Source organism: Mytilus trossulus, chromosome 7 (assembly GCF_036588685.1).
Source record: "Mytilus trossulus isolate FHL-02 chromosome 7, PNRI_Mtr1.1.1.hap1, whole genome shotgun sequence".
Classification (NCBI taxonomy): Eukaryota; Metazoa; Mollusca; class Bivalvia; order Mytilida; family Mytilidae; genus Mytilus; species Mytilus trossulus.
This window is the reverse complement of record NC_086379.1, coordinates 77,697,633-77,715,872: the sequence shown is the minus strand read 5'-3', so window position 1 is coordinate 77,715,872 and position 18,240 is coordinate 77,697,633. Positions and strand designations below refer to the sequence as shown.

The 18,240-nt window shown below is 31.1% G+C and overlaps 1 protein-coding gene across 1 annotated transcript; it reads left to right on the top strand.

The window, feature by feature from the left end:
* The first annotated feature begins 44 nt into the window (after nucleotides 1-44).
* Nucleotides 45-1,918, top strand: LOC134725885 (uncharacterized). The gene has a single exon (XM_063590147.1). The coding sequence runs from the start codon at nucleotides 270-272 to the stop codon at nucleotides 876-878; it is 609 nt and encodes a 202-aa protein (XP_063446217.1). The 5' UTR covers nucleotides 45-269; the 3' UTR covers nucleotides 879-1,918.
* Nucleotides 1,919-18,240: the final 16,322 nt, after the last annotated feature.

Sequence of the window (18,240 nt, the reverse complement as noted above, 5' to 3'; positions counted from 1 at the left end):
TATCAAACTTTATCTTTTGTTTGTTTTTACCATAGACACATGTATTGTAGGACCCTTAACCCATTTGACATTTTCCTTAGTGATTGATAATTGAAGATAGTGATGCAATCTTCTCATTTACTCACCTTTACCAACTCACTTAATAAGGAAGTTTATACGCACAAGTGAATATTTTAAAAATCAAGTCAATAGATACACAATTATCCATGTTTGCACAAGATCACATGTTTATTTTATTGTAACTTGTGACATTTTTACGTTGGATAGCAATGGCTTTCAGTACAGGGTATCAATCTGTTCAGAAACACAACATTAGGAATATTTACAGCACAAACATTTCATTAGAGAACAGGACAATGAAACGGAAAGTAGAAAATCATCGAAAATGTGGCAGAAAGCCTGTTTTTGTGGATGTTAAAACTAGTTTAATCACCTACGAATATGTTCCGGAATACAAGGCATACATCCCAAAAGCACCCGCATTCAGAACTGTGTCGGGAAGTGAAGCGACAGAAATATCTAAACGATTATACACACCTCGGATGCGAACTCCTAAATTGGAAACTGAATCGGAGATAAAATCTCTACACCCAGAGCCGTCGTCATATGAATCTCAAAATTGTAGCGTTGACAGATTAAGTCAGCCAACAGTAGCAAGTAAAATCAGGCTACGAATGAGGAGTGCTAATCAACGAAAATTGAAGGTAACAGAAATTACAAATGCTTGTGACAGACTTAATTTACCACCATCTCAAAGGTATTTTCCAATGGCGTATAAGAATTGGTTGAATGTAAATGGTTCGAAAAGTATGAGATCTAGCTTTCTATCAACAAATACCAACAAAAGTAGTTTAGACTCGTTAGATTATGATATATGATAGTTAGGCCTTACTTGATGTATCTGTCTATTATGTGTTATAAATTACATTTCTCAATCGCTTAGCAGATCTGACATCGTTTTAGATTGCATTTAATCAACTGTGTTCTTAGGTAATATTACAAATATATTAAAAGAAGATATAAAACAGAATGTGTTGACACTGGAAACGTATATTAATATCTTGCATGGAATAGTGAATGTGAAATGTGAACTTTTAAAGTTTGTCAGTAGTTGACTTTTAAAACAGATACTAGTATTAACTTGTTTTTAAACCACAGACTTTGTATAGATAATTTGGTAAGCATTTAGTAAAATGAAACTGATTGAATATAGTTAAAAAGATAATTAATATATCTCAACTATATACGGTCGTTTAAAGAATGCACTTAAAATAACCAGCCGAAAATTAAAAATCCCAGCCTGGTGTGTTCCACCGTCATATGTCTAAACTTACAGAGGTATAAAGGCAGTTTGGGATTCTGACCAACATATGACAGAATATTTCATATATGCAAAAAATCTTGTATCGTTAATTTAAAAAGATATAAGTATAGGTCACCGCACCAAAAAAGACAAGAAATTAAGGTAGTATCTTATATCTTATATCATTTTGTAATTTTTGCCGGGTGACAATGATGTTGGTGTTTGCTTACTGTACTCTACCAAGAACTGAAGAAGAAAAATGAATTGAAAAATGTATGCAATGAATTATCAAATTGAAGAAGAAATATTATGAGTATTGAATATATAGCCGTATATGCAGCAATGCATTAGACATATTAAATGAAGAATTGAATTTTGTTCGAAACGATAGCGTTCGACGATTAGTACATGTATTGCTTTGCAAATGAAAGATACCAAGGGGCATTCAAAAGAAGCAAACAGACAGCAGCTCACAAAACACTACACACAAAACCAAAGATGGAAAGTACTGGGTTTTATATAAAAGATCAGTCCTATATTCATGTTCAATTTTTATATGCATACACCTGCATGCATGTGTGAAAATGTCACTTGAGTTTGCACTTTGTATTACTTTGAATATTATAAATCACGTTTCTATATTCTTGTATTAAAAAAAGTAAATGCACCAGGTTTTTGTTTATACATTTGACGTTTGGAAAGTTGACTGGTCACACGTCATGCTTCACATTCGCATATGACAAGTTTTCGTATTCAGCAAATAAACTCATCATAGATACCAGGATCAAAATTGTATATTTGCGCCAGACGAGCGTTTCGTCTACAAAAGACTCAGTAGTGACGCTCGAATAAAACAATGTTGTAAAGGCAATCAAAATTTCGTTTTAATCAAACTATTATGTAGTATGAGCAACTACAAAACCTTTGTCTTAATTAAAATCAGTTCTTTTCAATTCTTTTTATACAAATAGACACAAAAATATGTAACAGTAGGACAACGTTCTTATTGACAACACTAAATGACAGAATAACATAAAGAAAAATCAGAAAAAAATACTTTATGAAATTTGCACTATAAAGAGTTCTAAACTATTTATGTATCTAACTAGATTAGAGAAGACCGCTTATTGATAAATAACAAACATCAAGTTTTGCATTTTCAGTACAGAAGTGTTTGCAATATTTTAATATTTAGAAATGTATTTCTTTCTGAGTTTTGAAATAATATTATTATCACAAACAAAGTGATAATGACACTCATCATTAACACATTCATATATAAGGTGCCTGTGCGATGAGTTCGAGAAATGTTTTTATTATTTTTATTATCGCTCTGATTTATAGGGATTGTTCTCAGAATCTAATCCATATTCCTTTGGTTTCTGTAAGGCAAAGTAAATTATGTTCAAGCTACAATTTAACTTTTATGATGTATTCGCTTTCAAATAACTAAATAGAACCAAAACACTTTCGCTAATTTAACAAAAAAGTAAAATCACAAAAATACTAAACTCCGAGGAAAGTCCGTAATCACATGGCAAAATCAAATGACAAAACCCATCAAACGAATGGACAACAACTGTCATATTCTTGACTTGGTACAGACATTTTCAAATATAGAAAATGGTGGATTGGATCTGGTTTTATAGCGCTAAACCTATCACTTGTACGGAAGTCTCATCAAATCCCGTTATATTTACAACGATGCGTGAACAAAACAGACACAATAAATAAAATAGCCACGCTACAGAATAATGTCGCGCTAGAATTATTTTTTTCAACTCTACAAAAAACAAAATTTGAAAATTTATTTTACGTTAGCTCATTCCTCTTTCAAGAAATAAGTAGTCCAAAGTTCTGGAAAAATATTCGGAGTACTAGTAGTCTAAAAAAAAATCAAATAGTAAATCATAAGCAAGTTACCATGGTAAAGGTATGAAAAACATATTAGTGAGACAAAATACAAATTGCGGTCTAATCACATAAGCGGTATCAATCTTACTGCACCAGATGCGCATTTTGACTATTAATGGCTTCTCAGTGATGCACGAGACTAAATTATTTGAATCCCAAAAAAAATTCAAACGTCAAAGAGCTGAAGAAAACTAAAAGTACCAAAGTACACAGACATCGTTTTAGATTGCATTTAATCGATGGTGTTATTAATTAATATCATTGTATATTATTAGACTGAATACACATATATTGATTTCTTGCATGGAAAAGAGAATTATGAATGTGAATTTGTAAGTAATTGACAATACCAAATTGCATACACTTCTGTACTGATAATGCAAAAGATGCTGATCGTAATTTATCTCTATAAAAGAAGCGGTCTTCTTTCATCTAGGTTGACAATAAACAGTTTTGTACTTAGAATGCAGATTTCAGTAAGTGCATTTTTTTCTGATCTTGCTGTCTTATTCTATCATTTAGTGCAATTAATAATAAGTTCGATAAGAATTTCCTGGTTTTTAATTGGAATGCTTTTTATGTTTGGTCTGCATCTTGATAATATTGAGTTGTAGCGTATAATTAGTTGTAAGATCTATCGTGCAGCTACATCCTAGTTGACAAATTTAAAAAGTTTAACATACACTGTGCAAACACTTCCTGTTTGATATTAATTTGAAATTATATTTAAAACACTCATTGTACACAGACAATTTGCATCAATTTATATGGAGAATCGATTGAATTATGTTACACTCATTAACAAAGGAATTTCATATGCATGCAGGTGAAGACAAAGCATTTTGTCTTGCTTTTAGAAAAGTTTACATTGTTTTCATTTTTTTGCAACACTTGGTCGATACCTCTACTGTGGACCATAAGTAACCGAGGGTATCAACAGCTCAGTTGTCAGTTCTTCGATACTAACATGAAATTTTGAATGAAATTTGTCAAATTAAAATATGCATTACAAAATATTTGAAATTATGTTGATAAATGAATGTATCTCTCTCATGCAAAGCTCTAATTTCTTGCCCGGCTTTGTCCATTTTCGTCCTTTGTTGGTATATAGTTCTTCGTCATTTAAATAAGCTTTGGATTTTCTAAATGTTGGTCTCAAGCATAACTGAAGAAACGTGCATCTGGTGTAATAAAATTTACCGTTCATGTAATTATAATAAACCTTTCAAATATTTTCTGTTAATAAATTTAACTTGAAATTTTTAAAGAAAATAAAATTTCAACTACCTAAAACAATGTTCACCTTAGATATATTTGGGTATTTTACATTCCGTTGTAGTTATATAGCTCTTCGAATGAATCGGTTCTTATACATCCTTGGCTTTCAAAAGAGGACAAAAGATACTAAGGGGGCATTCAAACTCATAGATCGAAAATAAACCGAAAACGTAATGGCTAAAAAAGAAAAAAAGAACAAATTGTGGTACAAACAACACAACATAGAAAACTAAAGACTAAGCAACATGAATCCGTGATATTAGGTGCTCCGGAATTATATACAGTTTTGAGCGTTTCTGATGAAAGGAAATCCATATAGCGTTGCGGACGCATGCACTCAATAACGTGTTATTTTCATTTTATCCAAAAAGAAATAGTGCTGAATAAACTGTCCTTCTGCGTATTTAAAAATCGTACAGCCATAACAATTCTTCCTAGATCATGGTTTATATATTGAGAAATATATTTATACAACATGTTAACTTAACGGAGTGCAACGTGAACAGTGTTCGTCTTTAAGATGTAGAAGCAATATGTTCCTTATGATTAATGTCACGGAACGGTAAATGGACTATGTCTTAGATTTTGGTAAATTTGCATACAATTTGTGCTTGTTGAATTATATATGATAATAGAAATAATAGTAAACACTATACAAATTAAACTTTCAATAGCTCTTTTATGGAACTTATAAAAAAAAGTACAATTTTGATACTCTTTATACGAAATATAGCAGACAATCGAAATAAGACAATCAAGTTTTATGTTGAACGATATCGTATCCTTTTATCAACAGCCATATTCGGCTTATCCGGCGAAATGATATAGAACAATAGAGAATTTTGTTGTTTAGTGCCGTACATATCGCTGTCATTTTACATAAATTATCATTAACAAGATGCCCGCGTCAAGACATATCTTACCAACTGAATTTTGCATTCTTAATATTATCATTTGGTTTTGATATGTAATCTTTAGGGGTATATTAGGGATATATTGGCTTCAATACAAATAAAACTATCAGTAAATCAGTCCGATATGTAGTGAATTATCTTCTCTTTATTTATTTAATAACTTACTTCTATTCAATTGTAGCAACACGAAGCACTTGAATGTCAAACTTGTTAATACCGTCTTGAAAAGTGTCTCCACTTAGAATAAACATTAAACTATGCCTTACAAAACAAAACAAAATTAGAAATTTTACATTATGCATTTTGTATATGCGGTTCATTAGTTCTTAATTCCAGAGTGTATGTCCCTCTACAGTCAACCAGTTCCTATACCTCGCTTGTACATATCCTGGTGGAGGATGCCTGTTATATTTATCACAAGAATTCCTTATATCCTCAACATTGATCAATCGATCCTTTCTGCTTCTCATCTGAAATCTTATATAGCTTGATACAGTTGGTTGGTTCAGTCTAAGAATATTTAATCTGCAGTCTACCGGTGATGATTGAACGATGCCCTTTTTATCTATGGATGGTTCCCTATTGCTGCTGCTTCTTCTGCTAGCTGATGATGATGGAGTGCTTAATCTTTCCACCATCTCATTAATCTTGTCACCAGAAGCTGCTCTAAATGCAGGTGCTTTAGGAATGTAAGTAATATATTCTGGAAAGTACTCATAGTTGACGATGTTAACACTTTTGGATAGAGGTGCAAATCCCGGGCCTCTGTAAATTATCCTTTGGTTTCTCATTTTGACATTAGACTACCCTTTTCTGCATTATTTCTTAAATTAAATCTTTTTTTTATTAATTTTTATGAAACAACAAAATGTGGGATATACAATACTTTCATTGTTTTAACGGTTTTTTTTCAATTTATGATCGTTCCAAACCATTTGTCAACATAGATTACACAATTAACTTCTTGTATAGATTCATAGCCCGTTTATATTTTATCAGTTCAAAATGATTTATTTCAACATATAATTAAAATGTTCAATTTACACGAAATAATTAAGTTTGCTTTGTATTTTTAATTAATGTCCTTAATGTTATGTATGACCCTGTTGTAGCAAAATATCTCCCAAAAGGGACCAACATTGACACCTTTGTTGTATCAATCTTGCCTAAAACAGTTATCAAAATATGAAACATTATATCAGTAAAAATGTATAAGAAAATCAATTAAGTAAAGAAAAATGTGACATTTAAAATAAACACAATACAAGTATTCAGAAACAAATATTGAATTATTGATACAGTACAGAATTAATATTGTTCTACTCTTTAAACATGAATTAAAGGATATGTGACTGTTGTGTATTCGTCGATAATACAGCTAATCATTTGGTGTATAATGTTTTCTTTGTCACGTGTGGCTTTAATCTTAATCACGGAATCTTGTGATTAAGCAATGGTTGTCATCAATATATGAGTTTTTTTTTTCATATATCACAATTTTTTTTGAGAAGAATATAAGATGGCGAAACAAAGATAAAATGAATTTTACTAAATTGTTATATTATCTTGAAAGTTATGTTAATCGGATACAATTTAATAAATGTAAATTTTCAGCAAACGTTAAATTGGTAGTCAAGAATAAATCGATATACATGGAATGGGATGAGTTGGAATGATTAATATCTCAGTGCTGTTGCTTAAGTACAAATCTGAATCGCTTAGATCCAGATACATCTAAATTCAATTTAGAATTCAGTTTTATCTGGTAATTTTTGTGGAGATTTTCCATTCAAAATTCAAGTCCTCAATTTAAAGACCCACCAGTGCATTCGAATCCAAAAAAGTAAAAAAGGTAAAATAAAGAACGGAGCTGAAGAGCATCGAGGACCAAAATTCCAAAAAGTCTTGCCAAATACAGCAAATTATACACAAAATACATTATACAGTTTTACGTTCATTTTTTTTTTCTAAAAAATTATATGATAACATGATGCAAAACTTTTTATATTAACATGTTTATGTAAATATAAAATATATATTATAAATATGATACATATATAATACAGCATGTTATTTTAATAAAACTACTCAATCGGTTGACAAAATTTAAAAGACTTTTTATTATTGAAAAGTTTAATTTGAAACTTTTACGAGTTTGTGTTAAAAAGAAACAAGCATATAAAGGCAAATTTACTCTTTTGGTATGTAACATTATATTTTCTGGAGAAAGTGACAATTTTAGAAATGAAGTATTTACGTTCTGTAGTGATAATGCTTGTGAATTGTTTTTTAAGATTATCAGGATGAAAGTATATTTTGTTTCGATTGGTTTTCATGCCGTGTTTCTAATGGGATTTTGTAAAGTAAAATTTGTGTTTTGTAACACCGATTGCCACATGGTGTGAATGTCAATCATTTTATGACTTCTTCAGCATTTTTTAAAATGGAATTTATGTTTTATTCTATATAAGTACCTATAAAAATACTGAAAGTATAAAAAAAACAACATATGAAATACCAGCTGTATTATAAAAAATTCATGACTTGAATTGATGCTGTAAAATGTCGAAAAGGAATTACGAATATGTACCTGAATATAAAACATTCATTCAAAAAGCACCTGCTTTTCAAACAAAGTCTAAATATGAAGTCAACAAAATAGTGGAACGGTTAAATACGCCAAAAGCAAGGTCAAACAAGGATCAGGAACTGCAAGGAACAAAAAGACCTCCAACGGCAAGACCAAAACAATTCAGTGCACTAAGCCTTAACCAACCAACAGTATCTAGCTATATTCGTTTCCTTATGAGTGCCAGAAAAGCTGAGATATTTACAGCGGAGTCTATTAAAAATGCTTGTGCAAAGGATAAACGACACCCTCCCCAAGGACAGCTACCAGCAAAATTCCGGAACTGGTTTATTATGGAGGAACAAAGCCGTGACAAACAGTTTATCTCTTAGACCTTGGAACGACTGAACTTATATCCAATTTTATTCTCAAGATTACAAAATGAATGTGACAGAAGTTGTTGGAAGTAACATATGAGTAGGCATAGGAATGACAATCGAACCACCAAATAAGTTTTCTCAAATATAAGATGCATGTTTCGAAACATAATCCACATAAACATTAAGTTTTGTGACGGATCTGTCAAAAGGATTTCATTTCTTAAATTTCTATCATATCTTGCTACAATTCATCAAGAACAGATAAGTATAGTACCACAACTGTTTGAGTTCATCTTGCTTGGATACATGTAACATATTATATATAGAGGACATAAAAATCCGAAAGATGTCTCCAAATTAACTAAAATAATCTATGCATGGGGAAGTAAACCCTTAGTATTTCAGATAATTATTTCAAAGTTATGTAAACAGTTTATATATTAACACGTCAAAACCAATGATAATTCATGCCAACATAGAAGTGCTGATTGCTAAGTTGGTGATATAAGACATCAAAGAATAGTGTAGTGATTGATGTTTATGTATTTAATCTAACCTGTAGATATTATCTTATTTATACACAGTAAACTTAATCACTTTTTTTTTTAATTTGGAAACGTTACAACAGTACTTCAATACGAAGATATTACCACATAATAGAATATTGGTCGTGTGTACAAATGATCACAATTCTAAACCTACATTACACAGATCATATCGGATAGGTTCATTACGCCGTAACTACAATCTCCTTCCCTTTTTATGAATGTGACCTACTGAATTAGACTATTTACCGGGTTTGTAATAACTTGAGCAACACGACGTTTCGCACATGTGGAGCAGGATCTGCTTACACTTCCGCAGCTTACCTCAGAGATTACCCCAGTTAATGGGGTTCGTGTTGCTTAGTATTTAGTTTTCTATGTGTTGTCTTTGTGTAACATTATTTGTCTGTTTGTCTTTTTCATTGATTGCCATGCCGTTTTAAGCTTCTTTTTTCTTTTCTTTTTTTAGATCTATGAGTTTGACTGTTCCTCTTTTACATGTATCATAAATAGTTATACATTTCTAATGGTAAAGTTTGAAATGATATAACATTAAATGATGACAAAGAATAGACAACCCCATCACCGATAGAACCAACAAAGACAATGAAAAATAAATAAGCAAGAAAAAATGTGAATCTTTTGAAAAATAGGAGTTAACTAAAAATTTAGGTAGAATAACAATCAATTAAAACAAAAGGAACTCTTTTGAAGTATTTGGTAGATTCCGACCAAAAAAACATTTAAGATTTCTTTTCTTTATTATTGCTCTTGAAGGGTATGCAGCTTATGTCTTACTAGTTTTTTTTAAGTGTTATCCCATAACAAAATAAAATTGAGATTATGCATCGTAGTGATGTGAGTCAAACACGAGACAGTGGCTACGACAAATCAAACAGATATGTCGTCGTCAACTGTGGTGCAAGTTCGTTTCAGTCAATCAAAAACAAAGGTTTTCAATAAATTAACTCATCATAGATAGCAGTGAAAGTACATGTACTCATCATAAACAACAGGAAAAGGATGTGTACTCATCATAGATAACAGGAAAAGTATGTGTACTCATCATAAACAACAGGAAAAGGATGTGTACTCATCATAAACAACAGGAAAAGGATGTGTACTCATCATAGATAACAGGAAAAGTATGTGTACTCATCATAAACAACAGGAAAAGGATGTGTACTCATCATAAACAACAGGAAAAGGATGTGTACTCATCATAGATAGCAGTGAAAGTACATGTACTCATCATAAACAACAGGAAAAGGATGTGTACTCATCATAGATAGCAGTGAAAGTACATGTACTCATCATAAACAACAGGAAAAGGATGTGTACTCATCATAGATAACAGGAAAAGTATGTGTACAAATCATAGATAACAGGAAAAGTATGTGTACAAATCATAGATAACAGGAAAAGTATATGTACTCATCATAGATAACAGGAACAGTATATGTATTATTTATGATAGATAACGGGAAAAGTATGTGTACAAATCATAGATAACAGGAAAAGTATATGTACGTTAGACGAGATTCGTATACAATATACTCATCGAAATAGCAGTTACAAAGTCAAACAAATATAACGAAGATATTAGTGATATGATTTCAGTTAAAGTTAAAGAAACACTGTTGTTCGTTCATAGCAATGATAAAAAACTTAAAGTTGTTTTTTAACTATAGCTTTGGAAAAGTTTATATAAACAATCTCCTCCATAAATCTTGAACATGTCTTAAGATCAATTTATTATCATTATTGGAGATTGCTTTAAGCTTATTACACGGTATGGTTTCCGCTCATTGTTTAATGCCGAACGGTGACATTTATTGTTTTATCGTTGTTCGTTGATCATGGATAGTTGTTTCAAAGTAAATCTGCAGATTTAATAATCAGTTATAAAAACATGCATTAAACTCCATTAAAATATATCCACACTCTGACAATATCATTTAATATTTGCATCATTTCTTTCTTAATAAACCATGCAATACAACTGTAACTCTATACTGCTGTTTTCTTTCATTTTAAAATTTTTAAATACAGTGCTACTTAATATCCTATATGAAAACAACTGAAATAGATGATTTACTTTTCTACAAATGGTTCTCTTTCTAACATATTTAAATGCCTGGACAATCTTAAGCAATTTAAATATATAGTATTAAATTAACTATTCGAACCGAATAAGGTTCAATAACCATGACTAGTCTACATTGGTATAAAATATGTAGGGGAATCTGGCAGATTTAAAATAAAATCTATCAAAACGACCACACAAATTAAAGTCTGACTTTATATACTTATTTTAACCTATATGAATGTATAGAAAAACCTTCTCTGATCTTTCGTTCTTTAAACTAGTCAAATTTAACAGAAAATTTGACTCGTATAAACATGCTTTTGTACAAAAGGTAAACTAATAAGATATTGAACATCAAATCTTAAATCATTTTCTATTATCCAGCACTTCTGCGTTGAAATGACATATCATTGGTAAAGTAATTATGAAAATTACTGTTTTTAAAAAACTGTTGGCACATAAGGGTTCTTCTACAAAGCATGACGACACATCAAACAGAAACTCATCCTAAATTAACGCCAAAATGATAATGAAACAACTACTTTTACGTTAACAATTCAAAGCATTACATAAATAATGCAAGAGGAATTAAGTCGTTGAAATCACCAAGTTAAGAATATGAAAGTTGTTATCCATTTGTTTGAGTTTTTTTATTTGACCATTTAGACATTTTAGTTAGGAACTTTTTTATTGGATTTGTTTTTATACCCCCGCTTTAAAAAAGGGGGTATACTGTTTTACCTCTGTCTGTCCGTCCGTCATTCCGTCAGTCCGCCAGTCCGTCAGTCTTTCAGTCAGTCCGTCCGTCCCATGAATATTTATCGTCACATTTTTCTCAGGAACTACAATACAAGGATTTCTGAAATTTGGTTTCAGGATTTATATAAGTCAGCTATACCGTGTGATGCGTTTTCAGATTCATCACTCGACAACTTCCTGTTTACCGAACACTTGCATATTGTTACACTATTTATATTATCCACTTGCGGCGGGGGTATCATCAGTGAGCAGTAGCTCGCAGTTTCATTTGTTTAATTTTACTTTTAACTCGTATATAAGTTGAACCCTCATCCATGTATCAATCCATATCAGTATCATTTGCATGGTATTTATCCATGCTTAATTTGTGACCTTTGGGTCGAGTTTCCACTTAATATTCCAAGTAGACTTTTCATGTACCAACCGTTTTCGCGAAATAAGCAAAACATAAAACTTCACGATTAACAGTTTGACGAAAGCGAGATAACTCTATATAAAACTGCATTAACATATTGAGATGTGAAACCGTGAAACTACTTTCAAGTGAAGATTAAGTTCCATCACAAAATCATTCTGTATGGCATTTTAAAAAGTTTCAAATGATTAAAAAAACATTATATCTTTTTCAAATTTCAAAATACTTTAAGAGTACTGTGAAGCGAGATGAAATAAAGGAAAGTTTCGCGAATTGACAAAAGACTTTATTTATATCACCAAGAGCACAATCCATCTTAGGCATTCTTATCTCAAACACAGATTATGTTCGATCACAAGAGTTGTTTCATGAAATCTTCTTGTAGTTTATCTAGATGATTGTTGATCTTTATTCTAATATTCTTTATTTCATTTTCAATTTCCTTTCTCTTTTCATATAAAGTCGACAGATTGTTCTGTTGGTGCTGGCGAATTTTCTGTATAATAAAAACTTTATAAAATGGTCAAATATACAACAAACAAGCTTAACAATACGCTACAGGAAAAACTTTAAAATCGCCATTTCCTTGGCACCTTCGGCCAAAAAAAACCCCTTTAAAACGTAAAAAAACAACAATAACAAATTCAAAGGAAAATTTCAAATAGAAAGATCCTTTCATATAGCAAAATCAAAAGCTCAAACAAATCAAACGAATGGAAAACAACTGAGATATTGGCACTGGAGAACAGTTTAAAGGCAAATACCACTGTTGATAAATAAAAGTAGCACTTAACCGTACGGATCATTTACTTTTTCATATTTCTGTTTATGTTAGGTGTCAACTATACATGGTTCTGATGCATAGATGATGCAGTGTGTTCATATTTATAGTCATTTAAACTTCTTAAGCGGCTGACAATAAAAAAAAAAAGACTCTATCTGCCTGCAGGTTGAATTCTTATCTTTTTCACGAAAACTGTTGATTAATTTGAAAACATTTATGAGTTTGTATTAAATACTGAATAATTGTGAATTTAAATTTTTCGGTAGATAAATTGTTTTTAAACTTTACAATTGAAACAGAAATTGTATTTGGTAATAAGTAAGTATTCATGTCTGTGGTATTGCTTTTCAGGGTAAAATCATACTGTCTTTCTAATTGGATATTTGAAGCAGAAAGCGTGTTTTATAACCATTTTCTCAATAAGAAAATGCCTGTACTATGTCAGGAATATGACAGATGTTATACATTCGTTTGATGTGTTTGAGCTTTTGATTTTGCCATTTAACTAGGGACTCTCCATTTGGAATTTTCCTCGGAGTAAGGTATTTTGGTGATTTTACTTTTTTTTATAATATTGAATGGTGCATGGTGTGAATGCAAATAACTTAATTTTTTTCTCTTTATCATAAACTTACATTCACAATGACTAGAATTAATGGAATATATGAAGTGATATGAAAGTCTATGATGTGAGTTATTGCCTAAAAATGGTGATTACGAATCATGAATATATTACTGAATGTATAATATTCATTCTAAAAGCACAAATAATGAAACTGTGGAACTGTTATCAAGGTACCCAAAAAGACAAAATAAAAAAAGGTCAGCAGCATCTAAACATCACTTGATCTTCATCGAAGATTCAGTGCACTGGTCTTAAACCAATGATTTTTACACAGCCGTATTTGTTTCAAAATGAGAAAAAGGCCAGCACCTAAAAGTTGAATAATGAAAACAACTATTTATAAATCTAGTGCATCTGAAGCGCTTTTCTGTATTTGCCTTCATTAGGAACGCCAAATACATGAACTAGTCTTTAAAATATACTTGTGGTAGATATTAAAGATAAATGATACCCTCTTCAGAGATGTCTTGCAGCAAAATACGGGAATTAGTTAATAGTCGTAAAACAAACAGTCTATATATAGACTATGCAAACTGTCGATTTATGCATTCCATTTTGTTTTTATAGTTTGCAAATGTAAATAATTGATATAAGAAATGAATATCATTAAAACTAGTTGTTTGAGTAGGCGTAGAAATAATAATCAAAATGCAAAGTAGGTTTTGTTTCGGAAATAAGATTCTTGTCGACTAGGCTATATCAAAAGCTTGTTGTGCGTACAATTCGTAAAATGAACCATACCACTGCAAATATATCGCGTATCGTTCAACAAATACTTTTGTCACAGGTTTATTTGGCTCAGATGTTGCTGTCATATTAACTGACAATAACGTTGAAATAATTTGTATTTTGATCTATCAAATACCAATACAGTTAACTTTTCTATGTTGTGTTTTGATCTATTCGTCTTTTTTTGTTTCTTACCAAGGAAATGTCGATTTTCTTAGTCGGTTTTGAGTGTCCCCATGATATGTTCCGCCTGTTTTAGTAAGCTTATACGATATTGGGCATTAAAAGAGGGACGAAAGATACCAGAGGGAGAGTCTAACTCATAGATAGAAAACAAACTGACAACGCCATGGTCAAAAACAAAAAGACAAACATACAAATAATAGCACAGAAGACACAACATAGCAAATCAAAGACTTAAGCAACACGAACCCCACCAAAAATTTGGGTGATCTCAGGTGCTCCGGAAGGGTCAACAAATCCTGCTTCACATTAATTTATATGTATCATCATGTCAACTTATTGATGAACAACAATGCTGAATTGGTCTGCACAAAAAGCATTCGGTTTGTTTTTTACCCTCAAATCTCAATGCAAGGGAGATGCAAATACCAGGATTGAAATTTTATATTTGCGCCAGGTGCGCGTTTCGTCTACAAAACACTCATCAGTGACACTCGAATAAAAAAAGGTAAAAAAACTAAATAAGTACAAAGTTAAAGAGCATTTAGGACCAAAAATTCCAAATTGTTTTGTACAAAGATACCAGAAAAATGTTATTGTTCCCCTGAATGATAAACAGTTTCTAAATCAGGACCAATTTTAACAATGATAATTCTGTTAAAATAAGTTCATACGTCACATTCGATGATAAAACATCATTTAATCGCAATTGGTAAGTTATTCTTATCTTATCCTTTTGATAAATATTAAACAATCGGTTAATGAAAATCTTAAACCATACAACATGACTAGGTGTAAAAGTTTGACATAACATATTTAGAACAATGTGTGGACAATGCCATTCGAACAAATCGAAGGTCATCTATGACGCATTTTTTTTTGTTACAACAAAGGCGTCTGTTAAACTATTGATTAGAGTGATGTGAATTTACCCTTAATATCACTTCTTCAAGAACCTTCCATATAAGCAGCTATTCTCCACACCAATGAAAGTTTAGAAAGAAATGTAAGAATGAACTAAAATATGACAGCAAATAAGATGCATCTATATGAGAAAAAATCAACAGCAGTATACTACTGTTGCCTTTATTCAAATCTATGAATACTGATATAGTATGAAAACCAGAAGTCTCATTTGTTAGCTTTATAGTACTTTTCTATTTTCGAATTCAAAAGATTATTTTTTTTATCTTGTCTTACGTTTGCAGCCAGCACCCAGTCAGCTGTTCTAATTGCACACAAGCAATGTCATGTAACTTACGTACTGGGAGTCCTTTAAGTCATGTCTCGCTCATATGTATGAACTAAAAGTGGTCCAGATTGGAAAGCTGACAATCGGCTAATAAACATGTATAACAAAAATAACAAAATTTATTTAATCATATAGCTCTCCACGTGTTTTGGTAGTCATTCATCTTTGTCGCTAAATTTTTGTAGTATGGGCGTTTCTGATGAAGAAAATGCTGGAAAACCACTTCGGACTCAACTTTATCAAGTGTAACTTTCCTTTTTTATAACCTTACTTGCCAATTTTCCGACAAAAAAAAATGTTATATATTTGCTACATATGTGGTATGATTGCCAATGAGACAAGTCTCCTCAAAAGACCAAAAGACACAGAAATTAACAACTACTTGTCACCGTACTGCCTTCAACAATGAGTAAAGCCCATACCGCATAGTCAGCTATAAATGGCCCCTAACCGACAATGTAAAACAATTCAAACGAAAAAACTAACGGTCTAATCAATATACAAAAATGAACGAAAAACAAACATCTTGCACTGAAACAAATGACAACTACTGAATTACAGGCTCCTGACTTAAGACAGACACTTCATTTTAGAATATGGCGGGGTTGAACAAGTCAGTGCGTTCACAACTCTTGCCTTTCCTTGGATGTAACAGTACAACATACGATTACCAAACTATAAAAATCAGTTGAAAAAGCTTGTCTCATCAGATAAATACACATATAAGTACTACACAGAGTTGACGCGACCGGATACTTCTATAACATCAACAAAAAGACACTTAGTACAGATCTGAGAGTATTCGCATTTACTGAAAGCAAGTTCAAAGCCAATATCAACTTATATAACAAAACAAATCAGATGTCTAAGACTAAATTATAAATTAGTACACATCCAACATCCAATGGATTTAGTGTAAAGACGTCTTAAAAAGTCGGAGAAATACTTTTGTTAACCTCAAATCCTTAAACTAAAAGCCATATGTAAAACCGACCTTTTTCTTTTTTAAAACCAGTACTTTTAATTAGTATGTATATATAAAATTATTGCTATTTTGTGTCCTCAAACGGTTATTTTCTAACATGTTTACATGAATTGGGAATTTGAATCAAGTTAAAGGTTAACTTATTATAACTTATTTCAATTAAGCCAAACAAGGTTGAGTAACAATGACTTGTTGATATTGGTGTAAATTTTGTAGGGAATCTGGTAGATTGAAGAAAAGAAAATCTTGCAAAACGACCAACCAAATATCACTCTTTCTGTTTTCACACTCATTTGAATATATATACTTTTACTGATAACTTGTTTGATATTTTATTCACAACGTAACAGCATGATACATTTTCTGGGGTTCATAGAACCAATGAACTATTATATATTCAGAAAGATAATTTGCCTTGTTAAGGCATGTATGTGTAAGTAAAATATACATAAGATTATATACTTTATCTTGATGAGTCCAGTGTTTATTTAAACAATTGAAATAAAGCAAAGATCTACTTTTTTGTCGAGAAAAGATCAGATGCATCGAAGTCCTGTGTCTGCTTCACTCTCGACACGATATAATTATTCTTATTATCAATATTTGCCAGGCGTTGAAGTAAAACACGTAATTTATTAGTCATGGAGAGAATAAAAATAAACAATAGATCTTAATCCTACGGGTAGAATGACGGCCTGTAATATTAGAGCATTATTTTTTTTCTTGCATCTAAAATTTTCCAAAGAGTGGTTGCAAATATTTGTGAAGAGTGTGAACGACTTTTCTTTTTTTTATAAAATTTTGATAAATTGGTCAAGAAATCGAATTTTTTTTTAAGAAAAGGCCCAAAATCAAGTATCTTTAAAAAAAATTATGAAAACTCCATCGAAACTTTTAAGATTTAACGAAATATGTATTTGGTGTTCAAGTTATCTATGAATTCATTCATAACTTGTGATCCGTGGCGAAATAGAGTAGTATGATATGGACAGTTCTCCGACATTAACCAGTCTCTAATTTTGACCTCACAATTTTATTGTTTTTCTCTCTTTTTTTTTTATTTATGTAACATCGAAGTAAATAGTCCCCTCCCCCTCTTTTTTTTTTTAAACCTACCGGCTAGTACGAACATTAATCCAAAAGAATTAGTTTAGTTATGTCGTTGAATCATACTAGAATAACGTTTGAATACAATGAATAAAACGACACAAATAAGCAAATACCTTTGATGACCATGTAGATTTAATATATTAACGAAATCAGTCTTCATTGAACCAAATCTAAACTTAACGGGTATTCTCTCTGATTTCATTACATGTTACTGACGTCACACAGACATAACTCAACAATAAGATTATTGTAAAGTTCAAAATGTAAGCATAGTCTATTAATATATGGAGAATCCATATTATACTTTAACAATAATCGATAATATTAAATGGTATGAACGGGTCACCAATGTAAACAGATCAATGTAAATAGCCGCGTATACATTTAAGTATCTCCCACATGGTCA

Bases quoted from the DNA above. Each gene is read 5' to 3' on its own strand.
- LOC134725885 (XM_063590147.1), top strand. From the start codon at position 270: ATGGCTTTCAGTACAGGGTATCAATCTGTTCAGAAACACAACATTAGG.